Raw genomic sequence first — 20,680 nt, forward strand, 5'->3', positions numbered from 1 at the left:
TCAGCAGAAAAAATAATAAAGTCTGAGGAGGTATTATCTTTCCTATATGGAGTTGGAGGGAGAAGGATGTGCATCTCTCCCCATCTCTTCCCCAGCTTCTACAGTCTTCACATACTTCCTCTGTACAGAACTTGGACAGCATGGAGAGAATTCCACAGAGTCTGTAAGGTGGGGGCCAGTTATTATTAGCACAGTAACTGTGGATGCTGTGCTGGAGGCTGACATATTTGGATGTCCCACATGACCCTCCATGACGGGAGCTGCTGTACCCCACCATTTCATTAAAGAATAGCAGCAACAATTCAGCTTTTTAAACTATTTGAATTTACAGCAGGTTGTAGTTTCCCCTCAAAATGGTTGTTTAATTTTGCCACTTATACTAATCAAAGAAGTCGCTATCTTTATTTTTGAAATAATGCTCATTCCGAGAGCTGATGCCTGATGTTATTTTGAAGAAATTAAAGCAGAATGGTTTGAAAAGACATTGAGAATACTACAGTTTTCTACCATTCTGAATGCAGATTCTATATCATCCCCTCACATTATCTCAAATTTATCTTTGACCTGTGGGGAAAAATTTATTAGGATGTCATATAATCCATCATGATGGTGTAAAGTTTGCATCTTCACCTGATGATTTTTATTCAGTGCCTGACAGTGTTGTGTTACATCATGGCCCAATATCATGTTCTGTATGCAATGTAAACACAAGGCCAGATCCTCAGCTGGTGTAAATCAGAAAGGCCCCATTGACTTCAACACAACTACCTTGATTATACCTGCTGATGATTTGGCCCTTAATGAAAACTGATCAGAATTCTTTGTCAGAATGTCACAATACCTTAAATAAGTGTGGGGCTCTTTTTTCTCTTAAAGAGCCATGGAAAATGATTGTCTCATTCATGAATCTTGGTGTAGATGTCAACATTACCACCAAAGCCTGAAAAATCCTATGTTCTATACAGAAAATGCCTTACTTTTAAATTGATTACAGAATTTACAACAAATGTGCATGAGTAAATGAAACCATTTGATTTTTGTCTTTAGAAGTCATCAGCTGCACTTATTATATACTGTTTGCCTGACTGTGATAAATTATTACCAATATACACAAGCAGGAAACTGTTACAACATAGAGCCTAGAGCAAAAATTGACAGTGCTGAGAAAACTAGGGTTCTTCATTTTCAAATACAGATCATGTGCTGTATCCTAAAAACATAGGAAAAATCAGGTCAGAGATGAAAACCACAATAGAGAGCTTTTTATTTCGGCTGTTACATATCACATCAGGCACTATAACAGAACATTTCAGTGTTTAAGCTGCAATCGGTTGTATAAGAACTAACTGAATTTCAAATGCTAACGGTAAGAGTTATTTTTTAAAATAATTTGGATTAGTAGAGATGTCATATATATATTTTTCCTTAAACTGTCGATAAAGACAACTTCATTCCATGTGGTGCCCTGGTGCAGAAGTTGATTTGGGTTTTTTTTTTTTTTTAATTTTAATACATCTCTGTGCTTGGTGATGTTTATTTCAATGTATTTTTTCAAATATTGTAATGGAACCTTGAGCACTTTAGGGATGAGGAGCAACTTTATCATTATTCACTTTTCCCCTTAGGATTGCTTTTGTCCTCACTTTTCTTCTAGTGATTACAGATCAATCCTGCAAGGTGCTGTGTGCCTTCAACTCCTATTGAAATCAGTGGAAATAGAAGGTTCATGGGAGGTGTTTGGCAATTTGAACTTTAAGTATAGGAAAGTACTATCCTTTCCTTTCTAGTTGATGCAATTAACGGCAGTAGTGTGCTCTATACAGAAGCTGTACTCTAGCTGATCTCATAAAACTGAATGACTGAGCAATGTAGGTTCTACCTGTGAGGCTTCAGGAAGCTAACATTAACATTCTGTGATGTTTTCCAGTGCCTAACTCAAACGTTAAAATCCTTTTAAAACTACATTCATGTTTACATTGGGGAGCTAGTTTAAAAACTAAATTAAAATAATTAAAAACTCAGACGTAACTATTTAGTTTCTTAGTTCTACTAAATGTTTATTTAAAGTTAGAAATTGTAGCTTTAGTTTGTTCTTTCTTCCACGAAAAAAAAAAGATTTTTAGATATAAAGGGCAGTTAAATGTATGATAAAGATTTCATCTCTGAATCCTATGTCAGGATAAGGGGGAAAATACTTAAAATCCAGTCCAAAAAATGAGGACATTTTCAGTAAACTGAGCTTCAAATTGTTGATGCCTTTTAAATGGCAGACGGTCCATTTAATTTATGGAGAACACAGTTAGTTATTTTTTAATGTTTTACAGAAACTTTCAAAATTATTGAACTGTTGCCTTCATCTGTTCACCTAAAAGATCATTAGAAACTGTTTTTTCTTCTTGTCTACATACATTGGGGACCCTGTCCATTTGTTATCGTTGAAGAATTCACTGCATATTTTTCAAGTGTTAGAGAGGTTTGCCCCAGTATTCTTCCTGGCCAAATTGCCAAACAAGCATTTACATTTTGCCTGCTTAAACCTCCCTCTGTAGTTTCATCTAGACATAGTTCTTCATAACCCACATCTAAAGGTATTGTTGCAAATTTCCACCCTAATAATAGTTGCTGTTCCCTGTACAGCATGAAGTGATTCCTGTACACGCTCTGAAAACACATTTTCAGGTCCTGCAAGATGAACAGTTCTGTGTGCATGTAGGGTATTGTACTGTGTAGGCACTAGTTTAAAATGAGGGAATATTATGCACAACACTATCATTTTACACAAATGAGCCTGCTTCAGTAAAATAAGGGTTATAACAAAAACACAAACTCACCAAAGTCACAAAAATCAAATCGAAGTTTGGCATTTTAGACTCATTCCCTGTTTCCGGTTGAAGGGTAAAATGATCATTCCTTAATTTATGTGTAAAGTGCTGTCACTTAAAAAATGTAGCGGACTTGCTGTTCCCATGCCTTCCTCTATACCTTTATGAATAGTCCTCAGGGTGCATCACTGCCTTTGAAAAGTAATGCTGTATTTTCAAATCAGCTACAGTGCTCACATGTACAGGAAGTGAACCTCTGAATTATGGAGAGATGTGCACTTACACAATGAAGAAGAGGAACTTTCCATGTTGTATGATATGTACTAAGTCTTAGGGTCAGTGGTCCAAATTAAGGGCTAGATTTTCTCTTTAAGGCACGGTCTTGCAATATGGGTGGTAGGGGAAGGGATGTAGAGTCCAGCCAGCGCTTCTGGAGACTTTGTGACTGAGACTGGGTGCAGAATGTGGGGGCAGCTCTGCTTGCGGGTGCATATAGGGACAGGGGTAGGGGCAGGGCCATAGCCTTGCCCTTCTCTCCACCCCCTCTTTTGAGAGGCTAATGCCACTTTTTGTGCTAGTGTGGAGCAGTGTTTGTGTCTTCTCTGATCACAAAGGCTAGACTTTGTCTGGCCCCTGTGCAGGAGTGCAAGGTGGGAAAAGGAGCTTTGTGTGCTCTCTCCTCCTTTCTTGCAACTAGACAAAATCTAGTGCTGAAGATGGAGTGTCAGTTTTGCATTTCTTCGGTTTACATTTTGTGACTCCCCTGGCATTGTTGAAAACACAGGGGTGCTTGTGTCAATTTACTTAAAAATTATCTGAAAAGGTGGATTTACATGCTAGATTGTAATGTATTGTATCATGCCAATAGGTGTTTTTTAGGGCCCTGAATATTTATTAATACATATCATGCTATTTACAAAATATGATCCATAACACTGTGCAATGCACATTTTTCAAGGGTCAGTTTATAAAAATAAATTAAATTGTAGCTCCATATTAAGAGACTTTATAAAGTGTAAATCCTAAAAAGGCACTATTTTGTGTGGCATATCATGTCCATAGCTACTGTATCTGTAAAACTCAGTCTTTGATTTCACAGATCATTGTGGAACCATTCATGATGATGTCTCTTGTCACAATGCAGATATCACTGCTGGAGAGACAGTCCAGCTACCGAACTACCTCAAGAAATTTGTGTTGAAAATGTTAGTTCATATGTACTTAATTTACCATTCCAAAACCCTTCCCTTTAAATTCTGAAAATTTTGAAAATACTTATACACATTTTAGATTAATGATTTGTGGAATTTCAGGTTGAAACTTGAAAGTTTTTTTTTAGTTCTAAGAGCAATTTGCTCCTAGTTTGAGTCAATACATGCCAGGTTACAGTCTAGAGTTATTTTTTTGTGGATTAGAGATAAACCTCTGGATACAGAAGTATATAATAACAATAATGCAGCAGATATACTCTGAAGTATGAAGGCACACAGGGGTACTTGTGTAATATTTTAAGTGTGAGACACTGGAATGATTCTTACCAATATTTATGCTTTTTGTGTATTTATCCTTCTTGTGCTGTTTTTCATTTTCACTTAATGCAAGACTTATAAATCTTATTGCTAAATAACATCAGGGTTGTACCATAGTATTTGGTATTAAAACTAACTCCCTTTTTTAAGTAGCCTTTTGAGTTTACCCTTTGGAGAAATTTAGATTTGATATTTTTGTTTTTGTTTGTTTTGTTTTCTTCCTGGTAATTGTGTTTGCCCTTTGCTGATCTCTAGTTGTGCGTTATTACAATGGAAGGTGACAATTTGATTGTCTTCAGTTGGAGAAACAAGTAATTTTATATTCACCAAGCTGTCAGGTAACACTGTCTCACAGTACTAAGAGCTCCTGGCAATGTGGTTTGGCACCTATATTTAACTGCTTTGATGCTTGCATAACCTTTACTGAATCAGAAATACTTTGCCTGCTAGAAATGTTTTTTAGTCCTGTACTGTAAGTTTACATTAAAAAGATAATCTTTTACTGAACTGCAGAACCATTGTTTCATGTTATACAGAGGTAATAATTACGTGGTTTAGTGCAAACTGATTACAGATGAGACTTAATTTCATTATCTGAAAAGATGATATATTGCCGGAGTGCTGTAAAAGGCGCATCAAAAATATTGGGGGGAAAATCTGATTGTAGATAGTGTGTATCACTCAGTTTTACACATAGAGGCACAGAGTCATGGCACATGAGCTTTTGTTTTTGCAACTTTGTGACTATAAGCTTTCACTTTACTGTGTTTTGTGGATTCATATGCAGCTACTGAAAATTGATTGCAGGAGGAAAATATATAAAGATATTGTATGTTACAATGTAGTATATATCATGTAAAGTATTGGAAAGATTTATTTAATAACCTGTTAAGACCTTCAACATTAAAGGTTAAATTATTGAATTGCAGATTTCAAGTTATTAAATTTCTCGGAGTATTTTTAGGCTTTCTTTATCAAAACCTTTTATTCAATCTTTCAGCTAAACAATTCAGCATTCTATTCCAAAAAAAACCTTGCAACTTAATGCTTATTTATAGCAACTATTGTTTTTTAATCTTATTATTAATGGGCTGCTTTTATTTATACTGTAAGTTCTGTTACTTGCTGCCTAAAGCAACAAACCCTAACAAGTTATGATAGATAAGTTGCTGGTACACTCACTATTGTTCACATGTCGGAAAGTTGTTGGTAAAAATTGCTTGAAGTTAGATTTTTTTTTTTTTTTTTTTTGCAACAGTAGGAAATTGGATATCTAGAGACACATGTCAAAGTCACAGGACTTTAAAGTCCTCACAGTCACCACAGAGAAGCTAATACTAACCAATTAAACAGAGGTGGTTACGTGATGTAACATTATCAGGAGAAACAATTCATGAGTCAAAGCATTCCAAGGCATATGAGCTCCAGTCCAAAGAACAGTCTTAATCTGTATAAATAAAGTGGCAGCAATATTGTCAGCTAAATATAAACTGTAGAAAATATTAACTTTTGTGACTTGAGAAGAACACATCTCGGGTGCTAAGTCATTATCCTATATTTCACTGCCCTTCACTGCTTTCTCTGTGAGTGTTGCTCTATATTCTCAGTGAAAAATATTGATACTAAATAAAGAAAGAGGCACATTTCACCTATCAAAAATAGCTTGCATAGGATTTTCACCATGAAGTCAGCAGGAGTTGTAGGGTCTGTTTTGTTCATTTAATGGTTTTGACAGTCAGATAAAAAGGTCTAATATTTTACATAGAATCATAGGGTTAGAAAGGACCACCAGTGTCATCTGGTTTAACTCCCATGGTAGGTACATGACTGCACTATCAGTATAATTAGCCATAATGGCAAAAGGTGAATGGCAGTCTTTAAAAAAAACAAAAACAAACAAACAAAGCTTTTGCATCATTCAACAAACTGTGCAGATACTACATTATAAATTTGAGAGAATGAAGTAGAGATGGGACCAGATCTCAATGCTCCTGAGTTTTAGGAAAGTGGCTATGGACTCAAATTTTGTGACTTGGGCCTATTTCTAGTAACAAGAGTAACTTGTCTGGTTTGGAAAAACAAACGTGGTATACCTGAACACATGTAATTTTATTACTGAGCTTGATGCTTACCTTAGCTGGCGTCTTGGGTGCTGCCATTAATGTTCTTCACTGCCATTCCTTGAATCTATTCCTCCTTCTCTTTTTCCCTCTCTTATTCCCAAGGCAATTCCTGGAATGACCTTTCTCATGAATCAACTTCATACTTTTAATCTTCAGAGTGCTTTACAAACACTATCCAGCTCAGTGGTTCCCAGCCTGTGGCTCGTGGGCCAAAAGTGGCCCACGAGGTCTTTCAGAATGGTCCACGGCTCCCTTTCTGCTGGCTGCAGAAGGGAGCCGCTGCCTAAGTACCCATGCGGAGCGCGTTGCCGGTGCAGACTACTTGCTGCAGCCAAGGGGATGAGAGATCAGCACTCCCCTCCCCCTAGCTGTAGCAGGGAGCACAGCAAAGCAATTTGCCTGGATCCCTAGATGCTGGGTTCCTGCTGGAGCCAGAGGGAGGGAGCACTGATATCCCATCTCCCTGGCTGCAGAAGGGAGCCACTGCCTAGGGACCCAGGTGGAGTGCACAGTTTCCCTGCTGCAGTCAAGAGGACAGGAGATCCTCTGCTGAACTCCTTCCTTCTGGCTGCAGTGGGGCAGAGGAGGGCTGCTGGCAGAGGCTGGTGGCCATTCAGGGTTGTAAAAATCATATTTGTGGCCCTCGAGCCAAAAAGGTTGGGAACCACTGATCTAGCTAATCCTCACAACACCCCTCTGAGGTAGGAATGGGGAAAACTGAATTTTGATTGCGATTAATTGATTTGCCCCAGGCTGCAGTGGACCTCAATGGCAGAGCCAGCAGCAGAACTCAGGAGTTATTAGCTTTCAGTCCTTTGCACAGCCCATACCTCTCTTATTCTCACAGGTGCCGATGTGTCGTCAGCCTACCTCCACGTAGATTTTGTGTGTAGGGGTACATGTAGGAGTGTGGGGCTTCAGGAGTAGTGAGTATTTTAGTAACTTCTCATTCCTGGTACTAATGCTCTTTGCAATCTGACGTAGGACTTTATAATATTAGGAAATAACTGTTTATTCTTATTCAAACAGATTACGGCATTAGATAAACTATGAATTAGGTTACCAAGTTATGTCTACTTAACTTTGTTTTACAGGAGTAGAGCTGCAAAATAATTTGGCTATTGACACAACGCATTCATTTTTATTTAAATTAAGTCATATTTGTGTGCTCCCATAACTAGAAACTGGGATCCTTCTACAGCAAAGGCAAAAAGTGATAATTTTCCTGTGTGTTTACAATATTCTGAGCCAGTTCCTCAGTTGGAATAAATCGGTGCAGCTCCAGTAACTTCAGTGGAGCTCTGTCAATTTTCCCCAGCTTAGGATCTGGCCCATAGTATAGACTGGTGGGACTGCACAGATGTAAGGAGTGGGTAGTTAAGGCATGATGCAGGCTCTGAGTTTAAGAGGAGGACGAAGGACCCATGATTTGACTCTCGAGTTTCATGGAGGACCTACCACCATAAAGTGCTGGAGTCTGCCACAGAGAGGTGGGGGAAGAAGAAGGTAGTATTGGCCAGGCAATCAACCAGGAGCAGCATGAGCACTTTTTTACGGATGCGGGTGTTCATCGGTAGCAGAAGGCCCTTTGGGTTAGATTTGACAAGAGTGGGAGAAATTTGCATTTTTGCTGCCCTTGTTCTGTGCAGAGAGAGAGGTTTCCTATCTCTGGGGTTATCCGAGTAGCACCTTTCATGAACACTTAAGTTCCTGTGAAAAATTAGAAGGAAAAATGGTTCTTTTAATTTAAAGGTTTTTTGAGGACTTCTGAAAAATGTTTCTTTTATAATTCATTTGGGTCTTGATTCGTGAAAGCACTTAAACATGTGTTTAACTTTAAGTAGGTAGCAGTCCAATTTAAAGTCGATTGGACTACTGGGATGCTTAAAGTGAAACGTGCTTAAATGCTTTGGTGAACTGAAGCTTTGGGGAAGGAAATAAGAATGGCTACCTTTAGAGAGAGAAGGTATGGCATTGTCAATATACCCAATATACTATTGGGATAATAGATTTAGCTTTGTTAGGGTGGGACAAAACAGTCTTTAGATTTGTTACAGTCTCTGGTCAGCCACAAGTGTCCCTTGTCATATATCTCATTGTTATCAGATGGTTCTTAAATTGTTACTAGGCTCTCACATTATTGTTGTCTCTATGTTAATGCTGTGTAATTTGATTTTTAAATGTCTGCTGTCTAGGACCCAAAGTTGATCCCTAATTTCCCCTGTAGCATTTCATCATTTGGTCCTTCTGTCAGTAACGGATGGACAATTTTAGACATGACATGCCTTTGGTGTTAGGCATGCCATTTAGTTATTTAAAGGAAGCAGCTTTAAATCATTTGAAGAACTTCAGGCCATAGAAAAGTCTTAGATGAGAAGTTTCTGTAATCATTTATAGTTTTGGGAAAGGTTGACAAGCATTACCTTTAGGAAAAAGGAAATCTGTGATATTTGTTTAGAATGACTGAATGCCGGACTCCATTAGAGGACAGGCACATTCTTCTATGAGTAAAAATTAAGGCTTATAAATGTTGACATTAAATACTGGAGCAGTGCAAACCCAAGTTTGGGTTTTTGGCTTTAAAACATGGAAACCAAGGCTGGTTGAAACTGAGGTCCTAATTTACCAATCCCCTTCCCACTTCAACTTCACTGAAATTTGGCTAAGTGGTTCCCCACTTTTGCCTGTCTCAGTTTGAAAGTGAGATGTGTCTTGTTTTTTGGTTTTGTAAAACCCAAACCTCTGTTTGTTTTATCCAGATTAGGAAAGCAGAATAGGGGAATGGACTTCAGATAAATGATTCTGGATTTGTACACATCTTTCTAAAATCCTGTAGGTATATTGTTTGCCTTGGTGACAGTTATGCCTAAGCTAACCAGTCAGTTTAACCAGTGTGACAATGTATTTTTTCCTCTCTGATTATAATGTGTGATGTGTAGTTGATACACTGATATCATGTGAGTGTAATTTCCTCTTATTTTATCTTCAGTGCACAGTATTATAAATAAACAGTTTAAAAAAATAAAGAAGAAAAGCACCAAGCAAATCTGTTGCATCTCCTTTTAAGATTGTACCACTGTAGACACTTGTTCTAGTAAAGTAGAATTGGACCCACTTGATTGCATTTAAATTTTTCATGCTTCAGCAGTTTGGCTGGGAGCACAGTAAAGAAAAACCCCACGAGCGAGGATAGTTTAGAATAATAGAACTTGATTTTGTGTATTGTAGCGGCACCATTTGCGCTGCTTTAGTTAGGGTTGTGTCAGCACTTCCATTATAAACCCCTGTTTTCAGGGGTTATAACTAGGGAGACTTTTTTTTTAACGAAATTTTTAAAAAACCATTTGACTGATTTTAATTTATAATAGAGCAAAAATAAAATAAGGTAAAATAAAATGGAAATTAGCAACTTTGAGACACCTTTTACATGTCTAATTTATTTTTACTACTGAAATTGTAACCCTTATTAGGGACTATGTTAAGTTGGTTTTGAATATGTTAAGTTTAAAATTGCAGAATTGTTAATGCTTAAAAATGAGCTACTATTCAAACCCATAATAATTTTCCGCATTTATATTATCAGAACCACCTGTTTTATGGATTGATGTGACAATAACTAAGGACAATTAATCTGATGGGTTATTTCAGTAAGAGCATTTGATCATACTCCTTGGAAATTATGGGTTAAATTCTGTCTTTGGTTAGAGCCTGATTTCCATGTGCAGAACTCCTACTGAGGTAAACAGGAATTTCCCATGGATAGGGCTTGCAGGAATTGGTCCTTACACCTGAGTATTCCCATTTAACGTTATGTAGAAAAAAGTAACTTAAACTTGCAGGGAGTGCTTGATGGCTACAGTTGTGTGTGAGTATATTTTAGAGATGGCACATTCTCTCTCTTTCTATAAATAATTAACTTAAATAAACTGTAATAATATATTTGTATATAAATGTATAGAATAATATGAGAGAAAGAGAGAGTATATTTAATAACAGGGAAAAAAAAGATTTTTCTACTGTACTACATTACAAGTAGGTAGCTTTACTGAATGGTCACTTGAGGAATTACCAAAAGCCTATTTATGAAATAGAGGTGAAGCCTTTCTAGACTAATTATATTCAGCATGTAATTTCTAAACTTCACTCTGAATTTTGATTTTCAATTAACATTCCCAATTTGAAGATAATTTTCTATTTAATGTAATTGCAGGAAATAATTTATTGGCTGATTAAGACGGGCCCAGCCTTCCTTAAGAAAACACTCCCTAACAAACCAGCCTTTAAAGCCAACTCATAGCTTTGGACAGATTTAGCCTATTTTCACAGCTGCACAGTTGTGTTTAATTAAGATTGTGCACTATTATTCATTGGTGCAATTTGTACTTGAAATTATTCTTAAGAGACATTTTCATTTCTGGTTTTGTGTCATGATTAATTGATACTGAAGAAACAACCATAACTATTGCTATTGGAGGAAGCCAGTTCAGTTTGTAACAGAAATGGTGTCTGTTAAGGAGGTGAAGTCAATGCAAATTCTTATCGTAACTTTCTGTTTTAAATGCACAGTTTATAAATTGCATAAAACCATAGTAAATTTATTATGTTTTCATGTGAATGAGTAAGTTAACATGTCTATTGTAATCAGAAAAGTAGACATAAATCTCTCATTTTATCTTAACCTTTTGATTATCTTAAGTCACAGTAATTATGAATCAGAACCTCTTGAAATACCTGTAACAATAATCGTTTCTGAACTCTCAGCTTATGTGACCATAAACATGTATTCTTTAGTAGAGTATGAATGTTATATTCACTCAGTTCTACTCATTGATAACTTTAATACTCTTAAACGAAACGCAAACCTTTATTTCCCCGTCTCCCCCCACTAGTATCAAGTTTGAGGCAGGATTATCATTATTTATAGAAAGGTTATCCTAAATAGGTATCAGCATTTTAATATGTTTCAAAGCACTTCAAAAGCTTGTAATGCTTTTATTTAGAACTGTGCATAATTAGATTAGCTGATCCTATATTAATTTTTTTTCACTGTAGGATACTAAATCTGAGCCCCCTCATTAATTGGAAGAAATTTAGTATTAGCTGTTAAATCCTATGTGAAACATGGGCTGCTACATAAAAACTACTGTTTAAATTGGAATTAACTTAATTATTTTTCTTTGCACTTGATATTTCCTTCACTGTAATATTCATGAAAGCATGTGACACATTTGTAAATTTAACTGTTAGTCTCAGATTTCCAGATCCTTTAATCAGTATTTATTTGTCTGTAGAAACAGTACTAGCGAGTTAATGATTTGCTAATTTGAAAAATGCTCATGTGGTTTCCTATGTTAACTGATTTGTGCATTTTTAAAGAAATGGTATGAAATCAATTATTATTAAAGAGCAATTAAGGTGGAGATCTTATTCCTTAGTTCCACAGCAATTTCAGTATTTAAGATATTCTAAAGTTACTAAAAACAGTGAAAAAAAATGAATATATTTTATCTGTCTTCTTTGACAGTTATAGCTATTTTCACTAGAAATGTTTTTAAAGCGTTTTAAAATTTTGAATTGAAATAATTTATATTTTAATTTAAGTAACAAACTGTGGCAAAGCTGTGTTTGCATATGGAATGGCATTAAGAAGCTATTATTAGGAAAATGACATTTTAAAATAAATATGCTTATTTATTACAACTTAACACTCAGATTTAACTGAATTCTTTCAAATGCTTTGTATCTTGTATTCAATACTAATAAAGATGGAAATATAATTATTTCAGGCACTTAAGACAAACTGAAGAAGATTGCCTCACGACTAATCATACATTATCAGTCATTCGTTCAATAAGCCACTTACAATTTTATAGCACCCTTCACATGGATATCTCAGAACCCTTTCCAAAAGGTAACACTGGATGCAATTTAAAACAGGTTCAGAGAAGGTAAAGCTTTAAACCAACAGCTCATAGTACTTCTTTGGAACAGCTTGGCTAAGGACTTAGAAATTCTCATCTGAGAAGGAAACAAATTCCACATGCAAGGGACAAAGTAAGCAAAGGATCCAATCATGCAAACCCTCATTCATATGAGTACTCCTTATTTAAACAAGTAATTCTACTGAAGTCAACTGAAGGCAGTAGGGGACTGTTCATGGGAGTAGGACTTTAGAGGACTGGGCCCATAAACACAATTAACAGAATATGCATGTCCAGAAGAGTAATCGTTCTCTTAAGGCTGGAGAAAATGATACCATTTTACAAGTCTAAATAAATGGGATGACACAGGATAAGTCAATTCCATGTTTCATTTGAAGCCACTGAAGACACTTTTATTGCAGAACTGAGAGGCTCTGTGCTTCTGAAGAACATTTTAAATGACCAAGAATCCAGATCCTCCAAATCCTTAGTCCTGTGAGCAGTCCTATTGACTATAGTGGGGTTACACAAATGAGAAAAGACTACTCATGTATTTAAGTGTCTGTCACCAATTTTCATGTTTTGAGCTATAGCTTCATCCATGTGCTCAACAGTAAAATCTTATGCCCTGCCCTCTTTTGTTCCACAGAAGAATGTCTTCCAAGCAGGCCACCTCTCCATTTGCCTGTGCAGCTGATGGAGAGGAAGCAATGACCCAGGATTTAGCATCACGAGACAAGGAAGAGGGCAACAACGATCAGCATGTGGCCTCCCATCTGCCTCTACACACCCTAATGCACAACAAACCTCACTCGGAGGAGCTACCAACTCTGGTCACCACCATCCAACAAGACGCTGACTGGGACAGTGTTATCTCAGCCCAGCATAGAATGGTAAGTTTCCCATTTATATGCGGACTTTTGAAGTTAGTATTTCAGAAGGGTCCATTCAGAGCAACCCTTCATAGATGTGAAACTTCCTAATTGGTAAAATGCCAGGCTTAGTAATAGATCAACATCAATATGGAGTAATTGTAAATTACAATTGTATAATCTTCTTAAGTATACAGGTTTATATGAATGAGGACATATGATGAGTTCACCTTCAGAAGGGAAATGCATTTATTTATCATGTTTTCAGTCATCCCCTGATTTATATCATAACCTTTCTAGCTCATATATTTGTGCATTAATTTCAGCAAGAAGAGTGCAGCTTATAACTGTCTGTCATGTAATTGGGTTGCAGGAGTTGTTGATGAAGTCAGAAAAAAAAAAAGTTTAATATGTTTCTAAAGAAGGGCCTTCCCTTGTCTATAATGCATATTCAACTTCAAATAATACATTGAATATTAATTTCCTCTCTGAAACCCACCAAAGGGAGAACATTCATAGTTGGGCAGTGCAATGCAGAGGCTAACATCTGGGCTGATACCGCAACTCATTATGTTATCTAGGAAATGACAGCCTTTTGTGAAGGGTGAATAGTCTGAGATTGTTAATTGCATATCAGACCTTTCCTGCTCTAGATCACCAGTTCAAATCCAAGCAAGGTTAGCAGTGACCCGAAAATTGTCACTACTGGAAGTTTCTTTAGTTACTTATATGAGATGAGTTTGGAGTTGTCATTTCCATCCCATTGGACAGAAATCCATGTGACAAAAACACCATTATGATAGAAACTAACCGGGAATCTCAACAGAGTTGCCAAAGTCTGAATGGGCATGGAGATTCAATGAACTTCTTACCCATATGTTTGCCCCTGCTGAGCAGAATCTAGGCATATGGACTGGATAGTTGCTTCTGATTATATCTGTTTTGTGGATGGAGAACTCCTTTTTTCTTTTCTTTTCTTTTCTTTTCTTTTCTTTCTTTTCTGAGCTTGTCAGATCTATAAAATTAGATATTTTCATTGACTGATTTTTTTCATTAAGTTTGAAAACTAAATACCATCACCATAATACATTTAAAACGCCTAAACAATAATATATTTATTTCATAGTTAGGTTAGAAACATAACAATAATGATTTACCTTATACAGATATTTGGAGACTTAAATCATTATATTTGTGATCCTGGGAATGAAGGCACTAAATACATGCTAAGTATTTCTGTATTATTAACAACACTTTTTAAATAAATAGGGATGACTCAGATGATATAGATAGACCAGGAAATTGCTCTCTAATCAATGATTCACAAATTGAGCCTGTGCATAACTCGTTGCAAGATCAGGGCTTACAAAGTCACTAAGAGTCTGATTCTATAGTTGCTAAACAGGCAAAATTCCCCTTGATTTCAACTGAAACTATGTGTGATATTTTCTGGTGTTAGTAAAGATAGATCAGAATGGTCATAAAAACGCATATATCTATATATAATTATCCAGGTAATGGCAGTTATAGAAAATTTTCAGATATTGAAATAGAGCCTCATTTTAATTGCATATGTGCCCAAGACATTCAAAAATTAACATATCACAGTAATTCTCAGTTAGTTCCATTTTATAGATGGGGAAACAGACACAGCTAGGTTGCCCAGGTATGTTGAAGAAAAAATCAGCATGAGTCATTCCCACCCATTCCAAAGTGGGGCACACACGCAATGGGAATTTCAGCCTCAAGGCAGCAGTAGCAGTTGTGGAGTGACTCTGTCGTCTGGGAGGAAGGAATTCTTAACCTTCCTGGAATCCCTGAGGGCACAGGCCATACACTCAGGCTGTGTGCTGAGAGATATATTAGTACCTCAGTCAAAATGTTAGAGCCTCACGGAATGTGATCAAACATCCTGCTCATGCACAGTAATGTAAAATTATTTTACATTTATGATGGCAAAATGTAATCTTCATTTTCTCTCTTTTGGAATAATACACTTTCATGCCAACACTTGCTGTACCTCTGAGGAACTGAACAGCCACGAGTCACTCTCCTGCTTATCATGTTTCTGAAACAGGTGCATGAACTTTGCTTGAGTGACTTAGCATTCTGGTTTTCCTCCCTTGTTTCCGAAAATACTCCATCATACAGTTTGATATAGTTCCTGAAAATCATTAGTTGGTCCCACAACTCCCTAGGGCCAAATCCAGCAGTGTGTATATGAGGTCTTTATTCAGGCAGATCTCAGCTGAATCAATGGGAACTTTTTGCCTAAGGAATGACTAGGTATAACTTACATGGTGTGGCCAGAAGTGAAAATTGAAGACCTAAGGCTTTAAATCAGGTCCTTTGAATTTAAAAAAAATTCAACAGTGATGATGCCCCAGCTGATCTACTGTAGAAACCAAGACAAGACTTAGGTAACATTACTCTGGTGATTGTAACATAGAAGTTGTGAAAAATTTTCAGGTTTTTTTTTTAATGAATTGTTAAATTAGGCTGTCAATCAGAACAAATTATTTAATATTTTTCACAAAGAGCTAAATTCTGCCATGGATCCTTATTTTTGTGCAAATCTCATTTACCCCTTTTAATTATCTCTGTTTGGAACACCCCAACTTGCTAGCAGTTGCTGATCCTGCTAGGAAAAGGTTAAGAAATTTCTAATAACTCACTGATACAGGTGGCTCCTTGCTCAATCCTGATATATGGAGGTGGGAGTGTGTCTCTAGAGAGAGGATCTAGGGGATGGGCTGAGCAGTTATGAGATAGGAATTCTAGGAGCTGCCAAACCTGGGGAAAAGGTTTGTGCTGAATGCTGTTAATTCTTTGTTAATAAAGCCGGACTCCATGAAAGGCGGTCAGTTTTTGGACTTCAGAGTGTAGACTATGTTAAGCAGGTTGGGAAAGGCACTTGCTCACACCCTCTTACTCTGAAAAAACACAGTGATGCTGACATTAAAATGCACCATTAACATGCCCTGTCTGGTTACAAGGTGGTAAATTCAATGGGTATTGCACCCATATATATATAAAGGAAGAATTTGGCCTTTTAGTGTGTTAGCTAATCTTACCTTCTTTGTACTCTCAAAACTCCCAAAGACCAGTATACAGTATGCAGCTCTGTGCAGAGATGAGGACTATATGGTTTGACAATGAAAGTAGATATTACAACGTGAAAATTTGTCTAAGAAAATTATTGAAGAAGTTGCTCCCAGTATTTATTGCATGCAGCACTTTCTGTAACATAAGATACCTTTTAAACATTGCATATTATCATTTTTTTTAAAAATACATGCTGGCTAGAAATGTTTTCAAACTTTCACTCCCTTTTGATATCAGGCATTGCTTTCCACTGAGTCCTTTGTGTATTCTGAATGTCTGGAAGCCAAAATATTTTGTTTTAACTCCCACTCTATAGTATTTCCCAGCTGTGTACTTATATGGTGTAATAAAAGGATTTAACAAATGAAAAATAGCAGCTGCATTTGGAGATTCCCTTTGTGCTCCCTTTTCTTTTGACAGATTCAGCAATGTGTAACAACTGTAACGTCAGACCTGTAATGACTTACACTACATACAAGTATCATATCACCAACCAATTTGATTTACAGAAAGAAAAAAAAAAAAAAAACAATAGAAGGATTTGGGCCTGCAATGTTCCATTGCAGAGCTGGAGACATTATTGCTATATTTCTAACTTAAAATAAAAATTGCTGGAGGTGTGGATATTTATTTTTGTTTATAAATCTTCTAGCAAAAAAGCTGTTCTAAGGGCTAAATTTTCCACTTCTGCAAAAAAAAAAAAACAACTTAGGAAATGGGGAAAAATTACAAAAATTGTGTGCACTTGAAGATGCAGAAGCCACAATGCATTCACCCATGTGGGAGGGATTAGCAAGCGGGACATATAAAGCTTTTAAATTGCATTCAAAAAATGATTTCCATGTGGCAACGGATTAGGAACAGTTGGTGATAGAGGAAGGGAAGGGATGAGAGAAGGACCATAGAATTATATATTGTAGCTAGATTTAAAAAGTAGCCAATTTTTATGACCAATAATATTTGTACTGGTAGTTAGCCATGCTAAGAAAGTGGTAATCATGGTTCACACTTCATTCACTGCAGGGGCCAGGAAACAGTTTCCTGTCCTGGACACTCACTTCTATGTAGACCCTTGAAAAATTTACCAGGTCAGTTATGAGACTTTTATCCTTAATCTGAATGATCAGGTATAGGCAGCATCAGTGACAGGCCACAAGACTAGATGAACCAATGGTCTGATCCACTATGACCAATTGTATGGTATGTTCCCATGATTCTAAGTACTAGAGAGGGGCTTGCACTGGGATTCTAAATTCAGACACCTTTAACTGAATTAAATATGGAGTCGGACTTCATGCTGCAGGACCTTCTCTGATAACTAAATGTGGGAGGAGAACAAAAGGCCAGATTCTGATGCCTATTTGATACTCTGGTGATGTATGGGGTCTGTAAAGGAGCTGTAATGGCCCTGGGGAGAATTCCCCCTTCACAGGAGTTCCTGTGAGACGAGTGAGACAAGGTGTGCCAGGTGCAGGAGGGGAGTGACCATGGCATTTTGTACTACAGCTGTGCTGAGATGTATGGTAGCCCATAGGAAATCTTAGGGAGACCCAGCCCTGGGTTACTGTGTTTTATGCTGGGAGTTATATTGGTCTCTGGAACAGACAGAATCTGAGAAGTGCGAAGTTGCTTAAAGCTCTCTTTTTCCCTGACCTCTTGTCATTTGCACTGGCAGTGCTGTGCCTCTTGCAATAGCACAGAATACAATCCAAAGGATAGTGTTATCTTGGATACAGATACTTTTCAGAAGGGAAAGCAAACACATTATGGCATTACAAGCTTATTACATCCAAGGGGTGCTACATTATCCCTTACATTTTATAATATCAAATAGAGGCCAATGCATTTGGAACTGGTGTTGATGTCATTGGATTATATGTTAAATGAGAGAACTGTCATATATTTTATATAGCAATAATATCAAGATTATATATTTATTGCGGATTTCATGTTAAGGAAATTCATAGGTCTGCAGTTCTTGCTGTGTCTATGCACAGAGTTTTCGTCAATGTTGATGGGAATGTTGCATACAAAGAAGAGATTAGATCCTATATTGTATTTGTTATCTTTTAAATAGTTTTTAATAGAACAATTATCCAGTTTAATGTTCTACAGCCTTAGCAAAACTATTAATGTCAGAAAGATAACAGAAATTGGTGGAACTCATGTAGGCCTTATTGTTGATAACCAGAAACAAACTGTTTTTAAACTTCACTTGGTATAAAAGCAGTTTTTACTTTAAAAGGAATGTACTCAGCTCTAGTTTCTCAGAAGAGATAATTCAATAATTTTCAGACATAATACCAAACAACCATGACAAAACTGCATCAGTTCATGGCTTGCATCCATTCATCATTGCATCAGTTCACGGCTTCAAATTCTCAAAGTTAAAATTATAATTTATTTTAAGATACCCACATTTTTAATTGATTTGGTATCTAGATGCAAGTATGAAATGAACCAAATTTAAATGTCCAAAATTTTAGCAGTTACCTCCAATTCTGTTTCCCCAAGCGTTCTCACTAGCTGAATCGCTCAAGCAATCTGTTATTTGTACGTGCACATCTAAGTTATATAAGCGTCAACTGCAAATCCACTATGGTAATATTCTTTGTAGGGTGCCAGGTGATGAGTATGGAATAAATGTCTAGATAGATGAACACTTTCACACGTGATTTCACAGATGCAAAATCTTGGTTGAAACTAACAAGTGCTAAAAGGCAAATTGCGTGCTTCATTCTATTCTCTATTACATGCATCTGTATGGATAAGCATAATGCAGAAAGGGTAGATAATGGTATTTTTTTTCCAGAGGCACGGGACCACTTTTTTTTTTTTTTTTTTGTATTTTGGTCTGTGATCTGCAAACAGTCAAGCATGTGCTTAACTTAACTTCAGTAGAACTATTTGTGTACAGGAAGTTAAGCACATGCCCAAATGTTCACAGGATTGGGGCCTAGGTTATATCAGAATCATGAAGAGAAAATTATTTACCTTTTTAATTAAAAGTAATAAAACAAAATTATTCCCTTAATAAAGTGCAAGGTAATGTGTTTTATAAGGATAACTAAATAAGTGATTAACTTTGTTTTGTGAGAAATCAGGTAATTACTTTTTTTCCACATTAGTTATTTGTATTATTTTTATTCTTGATGGTGTATAACATTTTTAAAACCTAGGAGGTTACTTTAACTATTTACCCTATGTTCCTGGAAAAATATTGTTAAAACTCAATTAATCTCCACCTAAATACTTCACAGAAGACTTCTAGGTTTTGTCTGGGTCTGTCCACATCTACAGACCTTTTATCTGTTTTGCTTATCTGAACATTTCATCTCTTTATAAAGCAGTGTTTGAATAGTCCACGCCCAGTTCTATGTATTTGCAATGTATTTTTCAAAAGTAGAAACATTAACATGCTATAAATTGTTTGATTTTTTTTTCCTTGGGCAAGAAGGAATCAGGTATGCATGCTGATTAACACACTCCAGTCATTAACATGTGATTATGTGGGCTGCATATTGAGCACCTGCCAAAAGATAAAATCCAGCACTGTACTACATCTGTGCAAGTACTTTTTGCATTTCTTTTGTACTTTGACAGCTCAAGAAAAATCAGGCTTTGGTATCTTTGTTCAGTATAATAAAACTGTGTACATAATATGTTTTCATGGAGGCAGGAAAGATGTGTATTTTTTTAATCTTTGAGGCCATGAAAATCCAGTGACTGGGACTTACACAGCAGTCAGTGTAATATGAATCTCCTAATGTACTGTATCATAATAACATAAGATCATTCACATACAGTTTACAACATTCCTGCATGTTTATAAGGATTATGTGTTCTGGGATTCAGCCAGTGTTCTTCTAATTCACAACAGTTTTATGTGATGCCTTTATATCTCATAAATGTCTTGTTTTTATTTCAATCTCCCAAATGTTTCATCAGTGTTTACCTTAAAGAAATATAAGTACTTTGTGCATCAGGCTAGTTTTCTGCACACATTCCATTGCAAACACTAAAAGATACACACAAAGCATGTAGCATGTGACATGCAACTGTGTACAAAGAGGGGTCTGTATGTATATTTAATATTGCTAAAATAAGTTTTTATTCTGAAATTTACAATAAAGTTAGCATTAAATTGGACCCATAAATAGCTTGTTGTGAGCAGATTCAGCATATACAAGGTGATCTAGTATTCCCAAACCACACAACCTTTGTTTTACTAGGCTGTTTCAGATCATATCGAATGCAAGTATTTAAGTGTCTCCAAAAAATAGTCAGCGTTAATAAATTGAGACTGAT

General features: G+C 36.3%; 1 protein-coding gene across 16 annotated transcripts in view; it reads left to right on the plus strand.

Annotated features, from left to right (window-relative positions):
- The window catches only part of SOX6 (SRY-box transcription factor 6), a 480,108-nt gene that overhangs the window by 193,554 nt on the left and 265,874 nt on the right, over positions 1 to 20,680 (plus strand). For 15 of the 16 annotated variants that reach the window (XM_067540705.1, XM_067540707.1, XM_067540708.1 and 12 more), the window contains one exon: positions 13,045 to 13,288. In XM_067540705.1, coding sequence (XP_067396806.1) covers positions 13,045 to 13,288 — 244 coding nt within the window. The remainder of the gene's footprint in view (positions 1 to 13,044; positions 13,289 to 20,680) is intronic. The other variant, XM_067540715.1, reaches the window with a different exon arrangement.

Source organism: Emydura macquarii, unplaced genomic scaffold (assembly GCF_026122565.2).
Source record: "Emydura macquarii macquarii isolate MOO-44397 ecotype Brisbane River unplaced genomic scaffold, CSIRO-AGI_Emac_v2 contig_587, whole genome shotgun sequence".
Classification (NCBI taxonomy): domain Eukaryota; kingdom Metazoa; phylum Chordata; order Testudines; family Chelidae; genus Emydura; species Emydura macquarii.